General features: G+C 32.2%; 1 protein-coding gene across 2 annotated transcripts in view; it reads right to left on the bottom strand.

Moving 5' to 3' along the window:
- Brinp3 (BMP/retinoic acid inducible neural specific 3) overlaps window positions 1-20,429 on the bottom strand; it is a 361,370-nt gene that overhangs the window by 167,510 nt on the left and 173,431 nt on the right. For both annotated transcript variants that reach the window (XM_027948824.2, XM_027948825.2), the window contains one exon: window positions 10,149-10,339. In XM_027948824.2, the coding sequence (XP_027804625.1) occupies window positions 10,149-10,339 (191 nt within the window). The remainder of the gene's footprint in view (window positions 1-10,148; window positions 10,340-20,429) is intronic.

Genomic DNA, 20,429 nt, shown 5'->3' with positions numbered 1-20,429 from the left:
AATATTTGTAGTTCTATTTCTTGTAATATCTTTGTCTTATTTTGGTATCGATGCAATGCTGGATTAAAATAAATAGGTAGCATTCATCTGCCTTGAACATTTTTGAAGAGTTTGTGTAGATTAATATTATTTCTGCCTTAAAATATTTGTTATAAATCAACAGTGAAGCCATCTGGGCAAGAAGTTTTCTCTGCAGGAAATGTATTTAACTAAACATCAATTTGTCTAATAAATATATGGTAATTCAGGTTATTCAGTCTTGAATGAGCTTATGAAATTTGGGTCTTTCAAGGACTGTGTCCACTAGATCTCAAATCAACAGCACAAATTTGTTCATGTTATGTCTTATTAATATTTACATATTTTTGTCATTTATAGTAATGTCATCTCTCTCATTTCTTATTTTGGTAATTTGTCTCTTCCCTATTTTGTTTCCTGATAATTCTGGCTAGATATTTATCAATTTTATTTATTCATTTTTTTAAAAAGGCTTTTGTTTCTTTGATGTTTTTCCCTATGGTTTTTGTTATCTAAATTGTCAATTTCCAAGCAAGTGCAGTGTCACATGCCTATTATCCCAGCTACACAGGAGTCTGAGGCAGGAGGATGACAAGTTTGAGGCCACCTGGGTAATTCAGTGAGAATTTGTCTCAAAACAAAATTAATAAGAAGAAAAAGGGTAGGTAATGTAGCTCAGCAGTAGAGTGACCATGGATACTGTTAGAGTCTGTAAACAAGTCAGGATGGCGCCTGGAAAATGTTAGAGTCTGTAAACAAGTCTGGATGGCGCCTGGCAAAATGCCAGAGGGAGTGGTTTGTGAAGTAACGCCAGCGAGCCATTAAGTGTGGAGATTCCTTATTGGTTGACTGATGTATCTAGTTTATGCTAATTAGATAAGCTGTGTGAAATGTATAAATACCTCTGTTGTCCTACAATAAAAGGCTCCTACTCCTGCTGTATCAACATACACAAGTTGTTCGTCACCCCCCAGGTTATTTTGCTGCAGCCGGACTGCGGCAGATGGTGGCCCATACGGGGAGCCCCGGGACACTCTGGGGTAAGTGATAAAATAAAATAAAAAAGCTGCCCGTCCATAAATAGGACGGGAGCAAATCTGCTCATCCCTAGGCAGATAGGGCGAGAGGAAAAATGGCCATTTTGAGAAAATGGAGAAGATTGATACAGTATGTTTGTGTCTTGTTTTGTCTCAGTGTATTGTATTGTCTTTATGATGAAAATATGGAAGGGGTGAGAAGTAAATTACTAAGGGAAGGAGGCACCCCAGTGGAACCAAGAATAGTTAGGGCATGTGTTGATAAAAGCCCAAGAACTCTAGTCAGAAAGAAGAAAAAAGTTCAGAGGAGGAAGGATTATCAAGAAAGAAATTGCAAAAGGCTACTACTAAATACTTTTTGTTATCGGAGGGTGCGTGAAGCCGCAAGGAGGCTACCACGTATAGGAGCCGATCATGGCGCAGTAAGGAATTTCCAAGCTGCGGCAGCTGGCTCTTCCCCGCCCCGCACCCGGGAAGCAGAACGCCACTGTGAGAGCCCAAATCTAGACCTGACCTGGAGGCTGATAAATAATGAGTACTATTAATGCTTATTTCAAAAGCAAAAAAACCTTGAGATAATGTACTAAATTGTTCAGAAGGTTGTTTTCTTAGTTGAATGCTACAGGATTTTCTTTAGCCATCCGGGAGTTCCTGCCTTCGTCACAGTGCCGGTAAAGACCAAGGTGGAAGAATTTCCAGTGTTGCTGAAAACCGGAGGAGACTTCGGCTGAGAAACGGATGAGACTTCGGATCAAGCTAGTTGCCTGCAGAACTTACCTGGACTGTGATTTAAGCTAGCTGCCTGCAGAACTTCCCTGGACTGTGATTTACCTGGACTGTGAGTTAATCTATTGAGACACTGTTTTATCTGGACTGAGACAAACTGTAATCTACAACAAATTGTAACTCGGTATCTTTGCTAACGGTGTCATTGCTGGTATAATTTTTCCAAGGGCTTCTTGCATGGAGCCATCAATTGGCTTGGTATTGTGGCATTTTGTATCCTCCCTTTCTGTTTGTAGCAGGTTATTTATGGTGTTTCTGTAAAAACCACTATGGTAGTTATTTAAATTAAACAAAAGGGGGAAATGTTAGAGTCTGTAAACAAGTCAGGATGGCGCCTGGCAAAATGCCAGAGGGAGTGGTTTGTGAAGTAATGCCAGCGAGCCATTAAGTGTGGAGATTCCTTATTGGTTGACTGATGTATCTAGTTTATGCTAATTAGATAAGCTGTGTGAAATGTATAAATACCTCTGTTGTCCTACAATAAACGGCTCCTACTCCTGCTGTATCAACATACACAAGTTGTTCGTCACCCCCCGGTTATTTTGCTGCAGCCGGACTGCGGCAGGATACCATCAAAAATATCATTTATTCCATTTTGATTTTTTTTGATTGCTTGCTTTAGATTTTTAATTTGATCATCTTTTCCTTTTATTACTTTTTCCTAATATAAATATTGTTTGCTACAAATTTCCCATTATATACTGTTTGGGAAACATTGGAAAGATTTTTATTTATGCTGTACTTCATGATTTCATGACATTTCATACTCCTTTTTATTTGCTGTGTGATCTATGGACATTTTAGAAGTGTATTATTTAGTTTTTAAATATTTGATGATGTCTCTGTATACCTTTCTGGTACTAATATTTGTTTTATGTGATTTGAATGAAACTTTTGTTTAATTCTATTATATTCTTGCTGATTTTTTGTCTTTTGGTTTGGCAATGATTAAGATAATACTGTTAAAATATCTGTTATTAATAACATTTCTCTCGATCTTGTTACTTTTTGCTCTCGGCAGTAGAGCTGGAAGCTTCATATGTGTTGAAGTTCTCCTATTGATAGCATAAATATTTAGGACTACGATTCCCTGTGGATTGACTAGTTTATCTTTATGAAGCAACTTTACCTGGGTAGTTATCTTTTCTGAAACCTAGTTTCCTTATGTGAAATGGCCATCTGTGTCAGTATAATATATCTACTCCCATCCATTTACTTTTAACCTCTTTTTTACATTTCAAGAGATTTCCTTTTAGGCAAGATTAAGTATGAATTTTCTAATATTTTTAATCCAGTGTAGCAATCTGTGTCTTTTAATAGGACATTTACACTATTTGTATTTCATGTGAATATTGATATGGTAAGATTTGGTTCCATGTACTTACATTTATTTTACATTTTTCTCATTTGCTCTTCTTTTCCAATTATCTTGTTTTGTCTTGCATTTTTAAAATATAATTCTATCACCACCCTTTTGTCTTATTAATTATAACTTTGGTATTTTACTGGTTGGTTAAGATTCATGGTATTCATTCTCATGAGCCCACTTTCAAATGATATTATACCATCTCATTGATAATATGAGACCCTACCAATGTATTCCTCCAGTTCCTCCTCTAAGTCTTCATGCTACATTTGGAATATTGTTTTCTTCTTTCTACATGTGTTATAAATCTTATTATACATTGATTGGTCTTGTTTAAAGAGTTGATTCTCTTTTAAAGAGTCTGAATTACTCATGATAACAATACAATTATCTATGTAGGTATACTTCCCAGTTTTCTTTATTTCCTTATATAGACCTATATCAGTTTTCTTCTTAGGGAAACAAAGAAAGCGTCAACCTCTCCTGCCTTTTTCTTACTTCAGGCCTGCTGTTGAAATTCTATTTATTTATTTATTTATTTTAAATTTACATATGACAATGGAATGCATTACAATTCTTATTACACATATAGAGCACAATTTTTTATATCTCTGGTTGTATACAAAGTATATTCACACCAATTTGTGTCTTCATACATGTACTTTGGATAATAATGATCATCGTGTTCCATGTCATTTATAACCACATGTCTCCTCCCTTCCCCTCCTACCTCTCTGCCCTATCTAGAGTTTGTCTATTCCTCCCATGCTCTCTCTCCCTATCCCAGTATGAATCAGCTTCCTTATATCAAAGAAAACATTCAGCATTTGGTTATTTGGGATTGGCTAATTTCACTTAGCATTATCTTCTCAAACTCCACCCATTTACCTGCAAATGCCTGGCATGCGCTGTTGAAATTTTTATAGTTTTTGTGCATATTTGAATATATTTTCTTTTATTTTTGAAGCATTTAGATTATACAATGAACTCCAAACAGGAAAATTTGTGATAGCTAATTAAAATTAACTTATTTCCCCTCATATTGGTTTGGCTTTATTTGACTACAAAATGCTATGCTGTAACTTGATAAATTTTTCTCATGCTTAGGGTTGTTTGTCCACTTTTTTAGTGTTTTCTGGGAGTTTTTAGTGGTTTTAAAGTCTTCTTTATTTTATCTTTAGCATATGGCTTCTAAGTTGGTCCCATGATGCATTCCTCAGAGGATGCACATCCCATATCATTCTCTCCCATTGTCACTGAGATCTTAGGCTTGTTTTAGCAATAGTATGTGAGCAACAGAAAAGTGATTGATGTATGTGATTATGTATATGTGTTGATAACATATGAGATTGTAATATCTTGCTAATAGACTCTTTTCTCTGATGAAATTGAAGAAAGAAACTAACTGGTATAAATTATGGAGACAGCCATTTGGCAAAAAATTAAAGGTTACTTCCCACCAACAGTCCTCAGGAAATTAAGACCCTCAGTGTGGAAACCTGCAGGGAAATCAATGCTATTCACAACACAAATATGGAAATGAATCCTTCCCAAGTTGGGACCAAAGTGGAAACAGCTCTGGTGGCACTGATTGGAGGAAGTAGTGAAGCCACGCTTAGCTCTGGACTCTGGACCCAAAATAACATGAATTTTATTTTATAAATACATTTTTATTATGGAAACCTATATATCTTTCAATTGTGAGATAGAAGAGTGAATCCTATGTGTTAGCTTACCCTTGCATAGAAGGAGATATGTCTATTCAGAGAGGTTTTTGCTTTAGTGTCAATTATTTGCCTTAATTTTATATTTTAAGAAACTTACTTCAAATATTCTCTGGAAATGGAAAAAATATAATTATCACCCAATTACAACATAGAAAACATCAGAAATAATGCTTTGATCTTTGATAGTTTGATAACTGAGATATGCGATGGCCTCACTGAGTATATAGTTTCCTTCCAAGGAGACAACAGGTTTAATTAGAACAGAGCTGGAAGAAACTGAGTGCAATAACGCCTGATGTGAAAAACACTAGAAATGATATCATCCAGTTTTTATCTTTTCCCATGATTTCTCTACCTATGATTTATTGCAAAGAGCAAAGAAGCTACCATTTCATAGCTATTATATGTAAACCACTTTGATTAGAAACAAAACACAAATAAAAAAATAGATTCTGCTTTTCCTCTCTAGAATTTAGAACTGTGGGAAAAAAAAGCAAAGAAGGGATTAAAGAACAAATACCTAAAAGCAGTATTTTTAAGAATTTAATAACCCTATATTTACATGCATTAATTGGAGAGAAATAATATCCCTTTCTTTCCAAGACATTGAAAGTCTTACCTAAGCATGTGTATATAAAAAAGTTAGAAAAACTTTCAGTCAAATTTATCAAAGGTTTCCAGTTTGTTAAGTCTTATTTATTCTGCAAAGTAATTGGATACTTAAATTTATATTAGAGATAAATTATTTTTTAAAGTCCTAAGGGCATTTGGTATTAAAAAAAAATCAAGAGATAACAGGTATTGACCAAGTTGTTGAGAAAAGCAATGTTATATACAATTAGGGGGATTATAAACTGGTATAGCCATCATGGAAGATTATGGAGACTTTTCAACAAATTAAATATAGAACTATCTTCTGATTCAGCAATTTTGTTTCTGGGTACATAACCAAAAGAATGAAATCAGAATATTACAGAAATATCTGTGCTCTCATGTTTATTACAGCACTACTCATAATAGCTAAGGTAAGGATACAACATAACTATCTTGTTCATGGATAAATACATAAAGAAATTGTCATATATACATATACATTGCACATACATGGGTGGATGTGTCTACAATGGAATGTTATTCAGCTTTGAAAAAAGAAGAAAACCCTGTCTTTGTGACAACATTGATAAATCTAGAGACTTTATTCCTAGTGAAATATGCCAGACAAAAGAGAAATATACTGCATGTTCTCTCTCATATATAATCTTTAAAAAATAGTTGATACAGACAAACAGAATAGAGGGACAGTTGGTTTGGGGGAAAGAAAGGTGTGGTTCAAAAAGTATAAATTTGCAGCTATGAAAGATGAAAAAATATAGCTATAATAAACACCATGAAGACTCTAGTTAATAATATTGTGAAGTACCAATGAAATTTGCAAAAACAATAGATTTACAGGCTTTCCCTAGTTGTAAAACTATGTGCAATAATGAGATTATGGATATGTTAATTTGCTTAACTGTAGTACCCATTTCACAACTTATATCAAAATGTCACATTGTGTGTGTATATTATTTGAAAATGTATTTTCTTAAACTAGAGTATTGTCTTGCAAAGTTAATTTTAGTATTGTTTCTACTTTTTCCTAGATATTTTTATCAAAATTTTTAAAATAGTGTTATTTAAAAAAATCTGATTTTTTTTCCTATGTTAAAAAAAACTGGCAGCACAGTGAATGTTATCAGTAATTATTTAAGAAAAATAAAAATTACTATCTTAAAACTTTTTAAAGAGTTAAAATAATTTAATTTTACTCATTGCAGAATTTTAAAAACATAATGCATGGTGGAAACACTTTTTAAAAATGCTTATGCTATACTTGAAGTCAGGTGACATATTCAATTTTCCCCCATATAAAATATATTTTAACTTTCTCATTATTGTCAATTATATAAAAGTTTATTAGGCTATCTCAAGATAAACTATAAATTAGTAAGATGTATTTAGATAACCTGAATCCATTGAATTGAATCTTCTAGAAATAATATTCAATTCTATAAATTATATTTGACATGCTACTAGACTATAAATAATATTGAGAAATAGTATTATAAATATATGTCAATAGTTGCCCTAGTGTGACAATTAATTAAGTTACATGGGTATTTGAGCCTCTGTTTTCTAATTTATAGATGTGTTATTGAGCCTCGATTCACATCTACTTTCATAATTATGAGCAATAAAGACAACAAAGTGCTCTATTCCATTTCTTAGAAACTTGCTCATAATTAACACTAATTGCACAACTCTTTTACATTTTGCAAGAATGCACATGATAAATGCTTGCATGATTTTGCAGATTTGATTATATTTTTGCTGTTGTCTGGAAACAATTATATTTGACTCTATTTTTTAGCAATACTTGGTCTTTTGAATTCTGTGAATCAAGGGACAAAATCATTCACATTTATTCAAGAAATTAAATGTCCACTACATGGCAGTAAATAATGCAAATTAAATCACCAAATGAAAGAAATTGTGGATCTTGCTATACTTAGATTGATTCTTTAAAATATAAAGGCAATAAATTGAGCCTTTAGGGATTACATAATGGAATTCAGTTCTAGGTTTCAGAGACACTGCTTAGGTACTTTGCATTGGATTATTTATTTGACTGTGAAGAATTTTCTTAGTGGGATGCCCTTGGATTCAGCATGGCCCCTGCTTCCACACCTTCTTGGTCCTTTATATCCTGTTAAATCATATTGAATCACTTGGAATGTTAGAATTTTAAAATAGCAAATCATATATCTGTGTAGAGATGTATTTGCTAATTTACCCCTTAAAGAAAAGGAAATATATTCTCCCTAGAAAAACACACAAACATGAGTGTGCACATAGATTAAGAGATGTGTAAACCTGCAGTGTGGGAGCACACCAGTCAACTCTGCTCCTCCTTTAACACAGCACACCAGCAAGAGGTCTTCTCTAGGATGCTTCAGGTTAACTCAGATTGCAGCTAAACCTGACCTGGAGGATCATCAGTCAACTGTTCTGTCTGGTGATTACAACTGTCTCAGAAAGGAATTCCCTTCACACCTAAATTAAATCCATAGAGATCTAGTGACCTCCTGTCCATCCCATTACCACTTCCTCACCCTTTTCCACCTGAGCACTTTCATGCCTATATTCATAGCCAAGTTGTTGCCAGCTAGCACACATCTCATTTCCTGTTTTCCTCCATTAAAGACAAATATGAACCTCTGTTAAGAACTTCTCACCACATCATTCCCATTCTGTTCTGTTTCTTCCCCCTGATTTAAAGCCCACCTCACCTCCTTTCTTGCCATCCACAGCACTCAATACACACCTTCAGATACCTCCTCTGAATGCCTAGGATCTCATTTCCACAGTTAGTAGAGAAAGGGCATTCTTTGGTGCCTGTCAAGGTAAGGCTGTTGACTCCCTTTCCAAGATACTCCTTTGTCTTTTTTCAGAGCTGCTCCTAATAATACACTTCCTATTAAAGTCCTTTCCCTTAGGAGGCTCATTTCTACAAAGTAGAGCATCAACTCTATGAATTCCTACCACCAGTTGTGTCACCAGTGTCTAAGAACAATGCTTTTATGCAATAACATGCCTCCTTAAAATGTGCCTTTGCAAATCATAAGTTTAGACATGAAATGTGCATGGATATTTCTTGCTTAGTATTAGTATAGAAACTCTATTCTATAATTCTACTTGGTGTTGAATAAAGAAATCAATAACTATATAATAAACTGCACTTACAACAATGCTTTCTTCTATTAGAAAATACAGTTTAAGTTACTTTAATATCATTAAAATTGATTTCTGAGAAAGTCTATTTCTTCTCAGCATCCTCAAGCTAAATATCTCTAACAATATCCTACCTTACAACATTTTAAAATTAACTAAGACACCAAAATTTGTGCTGGTTATATTTTTATCTATACAGCATAAATATTATTTATGTACTTGGTTGCTCAGTACAACAAAGTCCTAGAGTCAGAAGCAGACTAAGTATATTGTGTAATTTACACTCACAGAAATCTTTTCCCCAGCCCTGTCTACTAGTAATATTGAAGACACACATGTCAGAACTTTGAATTATTGTTTGTATAACCCTTAAGCTAAAGATGTTTCCATAACACCTTTTCCAGTATATCCAGGACAAAAGTTATACTTCAGTGTGTATCTTTTTGAAGATATTGAAACAACTTTTCAACCAACTGAGAAAAGTATGCATACATTAATTTTAACTTAAAAAAAACAAAATGTTCTATTTAAGGTCTGCTTTTAGCATTAACTATAAAATGTTAGATTTGAAGAGCTTAGGAATGCTCTTTATATTTTATTTTGCCATTGTTATCTTAGTCTATGATCACACTGTGCTGGGTCTTGCTTAGTTTTAACAATGACTATTGGCTACACAAAATAACATTTGACCTAAACTTCCAGATAAATGTTTTTTTTTAATATTTAAAAATTTATGGTTCCAGTTTGAGAGACCACACATTCCCTTCTCTGTTTCTCTCTTCCCTTTCCTCTAGCTTCCCTTCTGCCTCTCATCTTTTTTTTTGTTATTTGTTTGTTTCAAACTTAGATCTATAGTTATTTTCCCCTTTTTCACATTTAGTAAATGTAGCTTTAGTATACATAAAGTCAAATGAGTTTTGTAAGCACACGGCATTAGTGACTCATTTTAGATATATTTTACTTTTAGAAATTTACAACCAAGTACTTAATTTCTTGACTGTATCTCAAAAACATCTTCCAGGATTTCCTGATGTTATTTTTTGCCATTGACAACTTTGGGCCTAATAAATCCCATCTTTTTAAATATTAAAATCCATAAAAATACAAAAATACAAAAAAATGATATCATTACAATAAATGTGTTTCCAAACATACTTTGTGAATGAGTATGTGTACCTCAGGGTAAGCTTAGAAAATTCAAATATATTTATTTCAATTATTCTTGAGCATGAAAAACCAGGACTCAATAATGAAGGAAGAAATTATGTCAAAGTGCATATGATTTCATCTTAAATATATTACATAATTTGGACCAAAAGGAAAAGCAAATATATTTTTGTAATGTGATTGTTTAAAACAGTGATTTAATCAAATATTTAGAAATGCATTTTGGAGATGGGGGAAAAAAGGAATAAGACAAAGCTAGAATGAACTCATTCATACCTTTATGGCAGTGGATGCAATTTGAATGTGGTGAAGTCTCCGAAGAGTGCTGTCCCTGTCAATGAAGTAGGAAGCAGCAAGTTGATGGAGGGTCTCCAGGGTGACAGAAGAGCTGTTGGTGCTAGTATCGCTTCCTTCCGATCGCTTGCTCAGCTTCCGCTTGTCCACAAAAATTGTGAGTGACTCCTCTCCTGCATTAATAATAGTTCAAATTATTTCCATTTCCACATAAAACCACTATTTCATTTATCTGCAAATGAATGAGCATGCTTAAAAGGCAAAAACTTTTGTAATTTTTAAAAAAAATTTATGAATATTTCCAAATACCTAGAAAAGAGGCAGGGGTGTTAAAAGTTTTAATACACACTAAGTACATAAGTATAAATATAAATTTGCAGAATAATTTCTCTGGATTTTGCTGAAATCCTCATGTAGTAAAACTTACCTAACTTTCATATGGCACAAAAGCAAATTAAGATTTTACAAAATGAACTTAGGTAGCGTTGTGTGGAACTGTATAAATCCAGAAATATTTTACCACTGAACAACCAATCAAAACAGAAACATGAAGAAACAGAAGTTTTCAATTGCACCTTTAAAGTGTACAGAAACTATTTATTCATATATATAGTTATAAAATATATGAAAGAATTCAGAGGTTCCTTCCATATGATGTATTAAAATATAGTACATTAATAAGCTCTATGGAAATCACTAAACTCCATGAAAAATGTAGATACTGGCAATGAATTCTCAATTGTGAAACTTAAAGTATGTTACAATTCAGCTACATTTTTCAGTGTTCAAATGTTAACAAAAAATATCCACGTCACTTAAGTTAGATAAGAAGAACTCACAATCCTTAGACTTTATACTATTGGATATTCATCTTGCATGTAATTGTCAAGCTTGCTTCTCTCTCTTGGGAGCCCATCTGTTCCACTGGCATTATGCCCATATACAAATTGACAAGCTAGTTTATAAAAGGCCAAATAAGATCATCTATTTGAGTAGTTAACATTTCCCCTCTATCTTACAAAATGTACCACTTGTAAAATGACATAGCTCAGGTGATAAAGCCAGTTCTAAGAGCATCTGTGTCTCTATAAGAGATGAGGTCAATCCATATCAGAGTAAGATGTCAACAAACATTCATGAAAATTACATTCCCAGTTTTGTATGCGGACCCTAACATGCACACTAGAAGTCAAACATGCCAAATAGAACAGCCAAAGAAAAATTGTCAAGAATATGAAATAAGTGAGTCTAACTGTGACAGCATTAGTTCATGTGCACAATGAACAGTTTTGGGGTGGAAGCTTCAGAGTGTGAAAGGATGTATATATATATAAAAAGCTATAGAAACAAAAAGCCCCAACAATCATTCATTACCAGTAAAGGACCAAATAGTGTGGAAATTGGATGACCATTGAATATGAGAAAAATTCACCCTCATGCCACATTTTGAGATAATTCCAAAACAAATACACACCACAGGGTTGTGTGGATCCAAGAACTCCTAACACAGTTCTATCACTAATGCAGGAAGGGTGTCTCAGAAAGATTAAAATTAAAAGGAAAATCTAAATAAAAAGGAAACAAAGCTCATAATTCTGACCTGAGATCTTATAGAATTCAGGCCAAAAATTATTAAATGAGGAAAAAGGAAAGTTCTAAGTGTGCATTTCCTTGAGACCTGAGAAACTGCTTTAATAACACTTTTCACAGAGCAGAAAATACAGGGACAATAGATGTGCACTGCTAATATTTGAGACTTTAATACACCTATCTTATCTTGAGGTGGCTAAAAAAAAACAATAAGCAAACAAAAACTGATAAAAGAGCTCTATACAACCTAGTCCTTAAGAACTTATAGGTAAATATTGAACATTATATTAATAGTAGAGGCAAAAATTTACTTTAAAGTAGTTATATTGAAATAAAAAAGCTCATTTTCATAAATTCATGTTCAAGAATATGAGTTTCAAGAGTACACAGAACATGTGCAAGATGATGGTAAACTTTATTACAAATAAATTCTTTGTAAATTAGAAAAATTTGAAAAGCAAATATAGTATCATTCACCAACTACCATAATATAAAACTAAAATTTGATTAAAAAATAAGATTTCTATGTAGATAGAATCCATATAATATTTTAATATGGGATAAATGAAAGTGCAATTATAAATTTTCAAGAAAATCATTACTCCAAAATATAAAGGATTAAGCTAAGGCAGTGCTCAGAGAAATATCCATAAACTTAATTACACATTACATATATTGTGAAAATAAAATATTAACTACATAACTAAAACTAAAGGAAAATGACAAAAACAAGACTATGTAAAATAAAAATCAATTGCTAAAGAAATAAAGCATGTGTTAATGAGTTTTTAAAAAAATAGAAATTATAAATCCCAAAGTAGCATGTTTCAGAAGAAAAACAAGAAAATATGACAACTAGTGGACAGAGAAAAGAGAATAAAGAGTTGACATAGTAAACACATAATAAAACAAACCTTTTTAAAAAATATGAAAAGAACAATTTTGGGAAACATTTTACAAATAAGGTGTCACCGATCCCCTGCAGACACACAAATACCAACACAATGCCAAAGACCCAAATGACTTCATGCAGAAATTTTGCCAAAACTTCAAGGGATTGAACTCAGAGGCACTCAAACACTGAGCCACATCCCCATCCCTATTTTGTATTTTATTTAGAAACAGGATCACACTGAGTTGCATAGGGACTCACTGAGTCTCTGAGGCTCGCTTTCAATTCAAGATTTTCCTGCCTCGGTCTCCTATGCCTTGGGGATTACAGGCATGCACTACCTTGTCCAGTCTCCAACTTCATTTTTATAAGCATTGTAAAATTGGCACAAATACACGAAAAGATCACAAACATATACAACAGATTATATTATAATTTATGAGTATTCTAATTCATAAATAAAGCAAAAGCAAATAGTATCCAAGTTTAAATTTAAAATTCTTGTGTTATTACCCAGTAGGATCATCCCAGTGAGTACACACATGATTCAATATTAGGAAACTATTAATATTTATCAGTTCAACATAATAATATATTTTAAAATAAAAAAATCCTGATCACCATGATGCTTAACTGTATTTGATGGATAATTATAACTATTCCTGACTAATTGCGACTTAATAAATTATCTTTAAAATGAGTAAAACATGTGATCCTCAGCTTTATAGTCAGCATCTCACTTAATGGTAGAATCCTGGAAGTACTCCAATAGAAATCAGAACCAGACAAACATATCCCCAATTGGTACTATTGTTTTAAAAAAGTAAGTATACCAAAATGGAAATATACTTTTATAAATAATATAAACTTATTGCAAATTAGAGCAATAAAGTAAGGAAACAATACTTAGACTTTTGATTCTTTGTAGGCAATATGTTTATACATGTGTAAAACTCAGAGAAATCAATGAACAAAGAACTGTACACTATAACAGAACTTACTAAGGCAAAAGTCAAAATTAAAATATTACAAATTAAATATACAACTGTTAACAAATTATAAGTACTAATGAATAAAGGCACACTAAAACAGCAGGAAAATACAAAACATATATTAGAAAAATTGTCAACCAAACCTGAAATTTGCAAAATAGTCCTTAACAGATACTATGACTTTTTTAATAGCCATACTCAACATTAAATTATGTCAAATTCTTTTCAGTTAATATATAATTGTAATCTGATTTAAAAACAAGCAGGTCGTTTTTATTTCCTGGAACTAGTTGTGTGAGTTCTAAATTATAAATGGAAAATTCCTTAAGTAAATTTACTGGAAAAAATTTCTAAAAGTGAGAGTGAGAACATCTTATCATATATGAATATGTATTAAAAGATCTGTGTACATAAAGCAGTGAGTATTAATATATGAATAAATAGACAAATGTAATGGAAACAATCCTTAAAATAACAAATACATAAGTAAAATTAGCATAAAATAAGTCTGGGTATTAATTGACTAGGGAAAGGTAAACTTACTAAATGACACTGTGACATCTAAATAGTCATTTGAAAAATAAACTGTGTGATTGTATACAAGATAAATACTCAAGATATAAAAGATATAAAGTTTTAATGAAAAGAAACCATTAAACTACTAGAAAAAATTATGAAAACACCGATTGAGAAAAACATTCATACTTAAGAATTCAAAAGTAACAAAAAAATTAATTAAATCAGGTAAAACCAGAATGTTTTCTATCACAAAACACCATAAATAATACAAATTTTACACTTGTAAAGTATATTTAAAACACACAACATCAAAGCATTAATCTCTGTACAACTTAAGAGCTTCTAAAGACTCAAGGAAAAGAAAAACAATATTCAGAAAGGAAAACAGAAAAAGACTGGGAAAAAATGCTCAGGTAAGAAAAGATAAAAATAAACATAAATCAAAATATGTATAGATTATTTCACTATTCTGGAATTTTCCAACACCCCAAAGTTTGACAATCTAAACAAAGATATAGGAAAATGGCAAGCAATCAAGCCCTCTGATACACTGCCAGTAGGACAGCAAAATAGTAGAGTTCAGAAGAAGGGAAAATCCGTGATAGTTTGTAACAATTGACTTAGCAATCCCACTTTTCAAAATCTACTTCAAAGAAACTGTAGAAAATACTCAAATAATTTTCTCACTATGGTTTTGTCTTTAGCATTTGGAATCAATACAAACACCTACCAGTAGGAATAAAGCATGTTACAGCCATCTGGAAAAATACTGTGCAGCCAGGAAAAAGAAGCAAGGATACATATCTACACATTGACATGAAGAAAGTCAAATGAATAAAAGGTTTCACAAGAGGCCTTTTTAAATAGTAAAAGAAAGCGGAAAGATAGAAATATATGTGCACACTTCTTTTTGTTAAAAAATAACAAACACTGGAAGGATTAACCAAATATTTTTATAAATATTCACCTAAAAGGAGAGGAAGGAGATAGGATGACGTAATGCCTTTGGATATACCTTGCCATGGTATTTAAGCACTGAAAGTCTTTAAGAAGATAATCTTAAATGAAAAAAAATAAATAAATAGAGAAAGCCACACACAAAAATTAATTGTCCCTAATTGTGTATTGAGTTCATAAAATAATTAAGTTATGTAAGAACATAGACTTTTAAATGCAAATCAGTTTAGGGGAAATATTCTAAAGACATACAAAATTATAAAAAATCAATAAACAGTGTCCTTTAGAGTGTGAGTAGGTATAGTAGGAGTGGTAGGTATGGTTTTCCACAGTATATGTTTACAAATGAGTGTATCAGAAATCATTGCAGAAGTCTCTCTAGTTTGGGTGTTTGAATATTCATTTAGGAAAAAAAAAATGTAGTGGCATGAATGTCCACAACTCTCATTGCACATTGTGCCCAGGTTTAAAACACATTAATTAATAATAAAATTTCTTACTTGGTAAGTTCATGACTAATATTATGGCTAAAATGCAATTCTACATGATTTACTCAGTTGCCAGATGATTCTATGTGGAAAATATAGTTAAAATTTTGAGAAAGCATCCAAGTACAATTTTGCTGCATTCTCATTGTTTTCTACAGATTTCTGTATTTGAAAGAAAGCTTACCAGTCCTTTTTAGAAATTATATGTAATGTCTTCTTCAACTCAGTAATGTATTACGTTCAAAACATTGTCTCAATTGACTAAGTAGACATTAGTTTTGCCTTCTGAAGATGCAAGAAGGCCATTTAAATATGTGAAAAAAATTCATTTTTACTAAGTCTCCTTTTGGTATGGTAGTGAATTTTCTCATTACTGGAGATATTCAAACATTAATTGAAAAGTATATGTCGTTGAGCAGAAGAGATAATTAAACCACTAGAAGAGATTCTTTCATTGGATTATGAGTCCTGGAAGACAGAAAAATATAAAATTAGTTATTATACTTTAGACGTAATTGTTCCAATTTTTATCATCAAATGGATTTGGGTTCTCATGCTTGCTTCAATTTAGTGATTGAATGATCTTGAATGATACTACTTAAGAGTCAGTTTCCTCTTATGTAACTTAAGCATAGTAATTCTCTCCTCAAGAGCAGCTTGTGTGGAATAGATATTTGTAAAGAGTCCAGATTCCGATTCAAACACAGTACGAATTCGAAAGTTGTCAGCATGCTATCATTCTGTTTTATTCACCACAATTCTTTAGAATCATATAAAGCAACTCTTTGCAAACCTAGACATTTCTAGTAATTTTAGCTCTTTTGTCTTCTTTGTGATGAATGGAAGCCTGCCTTTCCACTTATTTTACAAATTCAATGATCTGTAGCCATATCAAGAGTAAAGCTCTCCCAGTACAGTTCTCTGAACTTTTTCATGACTCCAGGTGAGTCATACTTCACTCCAGTGGAAGAAAGCAGCAAACCCTTATTTTTTAAATGTCAGTAAAAATTGATTTGATTTAAGATTGTTTTTTTCAAATATTAGTCTGTTCTATGACAAAATTGTCAAGTGATATGTAGCAAGAGCCAGTGATCACTGTTTCAGAAATGACCTCACTGTAAGAATATGAAAGAAAAAATAAGTATGCGTTTAAGCAAAGATGAGCATAGGGAAATGGTGATCTAAAATCATCATCGTGCAAAACATGATGCTAGTGCTCTTAACATCCCTGTCTCCAAAACAGAGGAAATATCCTTCTCTCAATTAATTGGGAAAATTAAGCAGTATATTTGCTCTATAGAACCTAGCAGGACACAGGTGTACAATAAATGTTGATTTCATCTTTTTTCCTACTTTTATTGGGACCTCTCAGTTAACAAGGAGGTTTTAATTTTTCAAAAGCAAGAACTTCAGATTACAGAGTTTCATTTCAGGAATCTAGACTTCATCAAAATTGTTTTTTAGTAGATTTTATAATCAAGATACATGGGATTATTAAAGAGAGTAGTGAATTATCATTTCCAATAGCCTCATAAGGAGAATCCATTCCAAAATTGCTCATGATTCTTCTCCGTAGTGGAACATTAATCCATGTATGGAAAAGCTTCCCTTGCGCCCTGCAGTGAAGCATGTGAGGCAGCTTAAAGCTGCAGCTTAAATTACTGCAATTGTTCTTTTATGGATGCCCTGTTTTAAGCCCTTACTTATAACAGACAAGACAACTGGCTGATGTAAGCTGTCTAGCTTGTGCTAAAGTACAAGCATAGGAAATCATGGATTATTAAATATGTAAGATTTCTTTGCAAATCCTCTCAATCTACATGGAGAATAGGTTTGGTTTTTTTCTCTCTCTAAGAGATCTGTTTTTTGTTTGTGGGTTTTTTTTGTTTGTTTGTTTGTTTTTGGTGGTTCTGGGGATTGAACCCAGGGCTTGTGCATGCAAGGCAAGCACTCTACAAACAAAACTATATCCCCAGCTCCACCCACCCCCCCTCCCTTTTTTAAATTATATGTAACTACTGTGCTTTTGTGATATTTACATTCTTCACATTTTTCCAGTCTTGAGACATCTGAGTATATTCTCAGCTTTTACTGTAAATTTCTCAAAAGTATTCAATTATAAAATTTCATTAGAATTCTATGTAAATGGCATGCAACACTCAAATTTAACATCTCAATCAACTAAAAAATCGTTTTCAAGGTAATTAAAAAAAAAAACAGCTGTAGATCATAAGTAGGACATGGGTTCCAAAGGATATTCACACATTTTATAAAAATCAAATGTGATTTTGAAAACAATTCAATATTCTGAGTCTGTTAAAATGTGAAAAGGATTAATGATTATGGATATAAAAAGCCATGATTTTTCTATACAGAAATCATGCAGCTGTGTCTTATCCAAGTAAAACTGTGAGGTTTATGGACATAAAAACATGTATTTGAGGATATTTTATAGAGAATGAGGATCACAGGACTTTAAAACAAATGGAATCAGAGATTTACTGTTATGTCCTTATTAGCTTATTGGACTAGATAATTCTGTTATGCTGTGACTCTTACTAAAATGTCTTTTTTCCCCCTGTCCTGGGGACATCATCTGTTTGAGTCTATGAGAATCATAATTTGCAGAACATATATATATATATATATATATATATATATATATATATATATATATATATATGGATATGAATAACATTCTAAAAACAGTTTAAAAATGATGGACAATAGAATGATTACATAAGTCTAGGGTTAAATCTATAAGAATGATGTGGTAGCCTGTATTATTCTTTGTAATTATTCACTGCTCCATCATGGATACAGACAAACACACATGGATTCATGTCCATAGAGAAGAACTATGACAGTTCATGAATGTGTTTCCTTCATTCTGGTTTTGGAAGGGAAAATGCGTTGTTCAGTGGAATACAAGTGTACCAGATGTGCATCTCCATCTAGTATAAGTTTTGACAGGCATCACAGTTGCATTTCTCTTGGGTTTTTCCTCTGCCGGGAGGATTGCATGTTCCAAAGGGGCATCTCCTTCCATTTGATTTCCAGAATGAGAAGTCATACAGAGTAGAAACACAGGGTACTTACAACCACTGATATATAACATTATAGCAGTTACTATTGTTATGATACACTGAGGGGCCTTTTTTATTCTCCTATAACAAAGCTAACTCTTATGGGTTGGCTGTATTTTATTTTATTTATTTTCAAATTGCTACTGCCTTTGTGTTTGTATTTATCTATCACATATACATTTCACCCAGAAAAAAAGTGTGCATTTATGGTAGATATCACTTTGTCATTCAACTTTTTCACACTTGAAAATCTTATTGTGATGCCTGTTTTGCTTTAGTGTGATTTTTACTTATTGTCAAAACTGCTATTTGAGATAATATCTTTCTCACATGAATAAACCTTACAAATATGTCTTAAATGTAATTGTAGGTCTTATATTTGATAAAACATTTTACCTCAAAATTGTTGTCCTAGTTTGGACAATGAGAGACTACATTATCCCTTGTGTTAAAGTCCATGAAATTTGGGGTATTATCTTTTTGACATCATATTCAGTTTCCTTTTTTACTTTGTCACTCCCAACTCATCATCATCCTTCCACATGTTAAAGGTATCAATTCTGGTATCATTCTACTAATAGAGTGTTGTAGAGGAAAATATTATATTTTAGAAGCAAATAGACTTACAGAATAAGCAGTCTTAGAAAAAAAATAGGTTTTTGGAATGATTCAGAACCAAATATATAAAGATAGCTAAAAAAGAATAGACACGTTGGCTTAACACCAATTGCCATCTGCAAGGTAATATGGAAAGAAACAGCTAAATTTATACTAAAAAATGTTTTGCAAAGCATCCTGAGAGAAAGCAATGGACCTATGATTACTAGCAGTTACCTCCAAGAGAAGACTGAATTTTTGTTTTCTGAATAAATTTGCCCAGAAGCCTATAACACTACAGATAGTGTAATTCTGTGGGGAAAATAAAAGCATTAGAACTAGATCTAAGATTAGGTGTCAATGAATCTACCCTGAGTAAAATATTAAAATTTCTTTAATTTTGAAGCTGTTTACAAACAATGTTAAGTGGTTTTTTAAAAAAAATATTTTGGCATGTATAGTTACAAAGTTCTGCTACTATTTTGGAGAGATTAATTTTCAGAAGTGATATTTCTGGAACAGTAGAGTGTACTTGAAATTTATATAGATCGTACAAAGTGCTGTTCAAACTTAATGTGCATATAAATCACCTATCCATTTTCTTGAAATTTTGATTCAGATTCATTAATCTGTGACAAAATCTGAGATGCTACCTTTCTAACAAGTTCCAAGATGATATTGGTGCTGTAAGCCCATGGACCACACTCAAGTACTAAGGCTCTAAACCACAATAAAATTTATTACCAATTTAAACATTTGTCTTTGTCAGTGACCTGAGTTGTTCTCTAAGGGAGATTTGGGGCATTTGAACTGTCATAGATAACTCAGTGCATATATGTCAAAGTGTGGATACATGATTTATGTGCCTCATCAATGTGCTATATAAAAGAAATAGAAAAAAAAATACAATCACATGTCTGATACTCTGCAACTTAACATTTGTCTTTTCTCTTGTTTGCTGGAAACACTATTACAAAGATCAGCTAAACTAGCAAATTTAATCTTAGTTTTTCTCTCTTTCATTATTATTGACACAAAAGGTTTTAAATCATTTTAGTAAATAATGATCATGTAATGTACTACAAGTAATTAGCAACAGTGCTTTAACTTCAGATCTTTCAATTTCTTTACCAGAGAAAGAG

The sequence above is a fragment of the Marmota flaviventris genome, chromosome 12 (genome assembly GCF_047511675.1).
Source record: "Marmota flaviventris isolate mMarFla1 chromosome 12, mMarFla1.hap1, whole genome shotgun sequence".
NCBI classification, from domain to species: Eukaryota; Metazoa; Chordata; class Mammalia; order Rodentia; family Sciuridae; genus Marmota; species Marmota flaviventris.
This window is presented reverse-complemented; position numbering and strand designations above follow the sequence as displayed.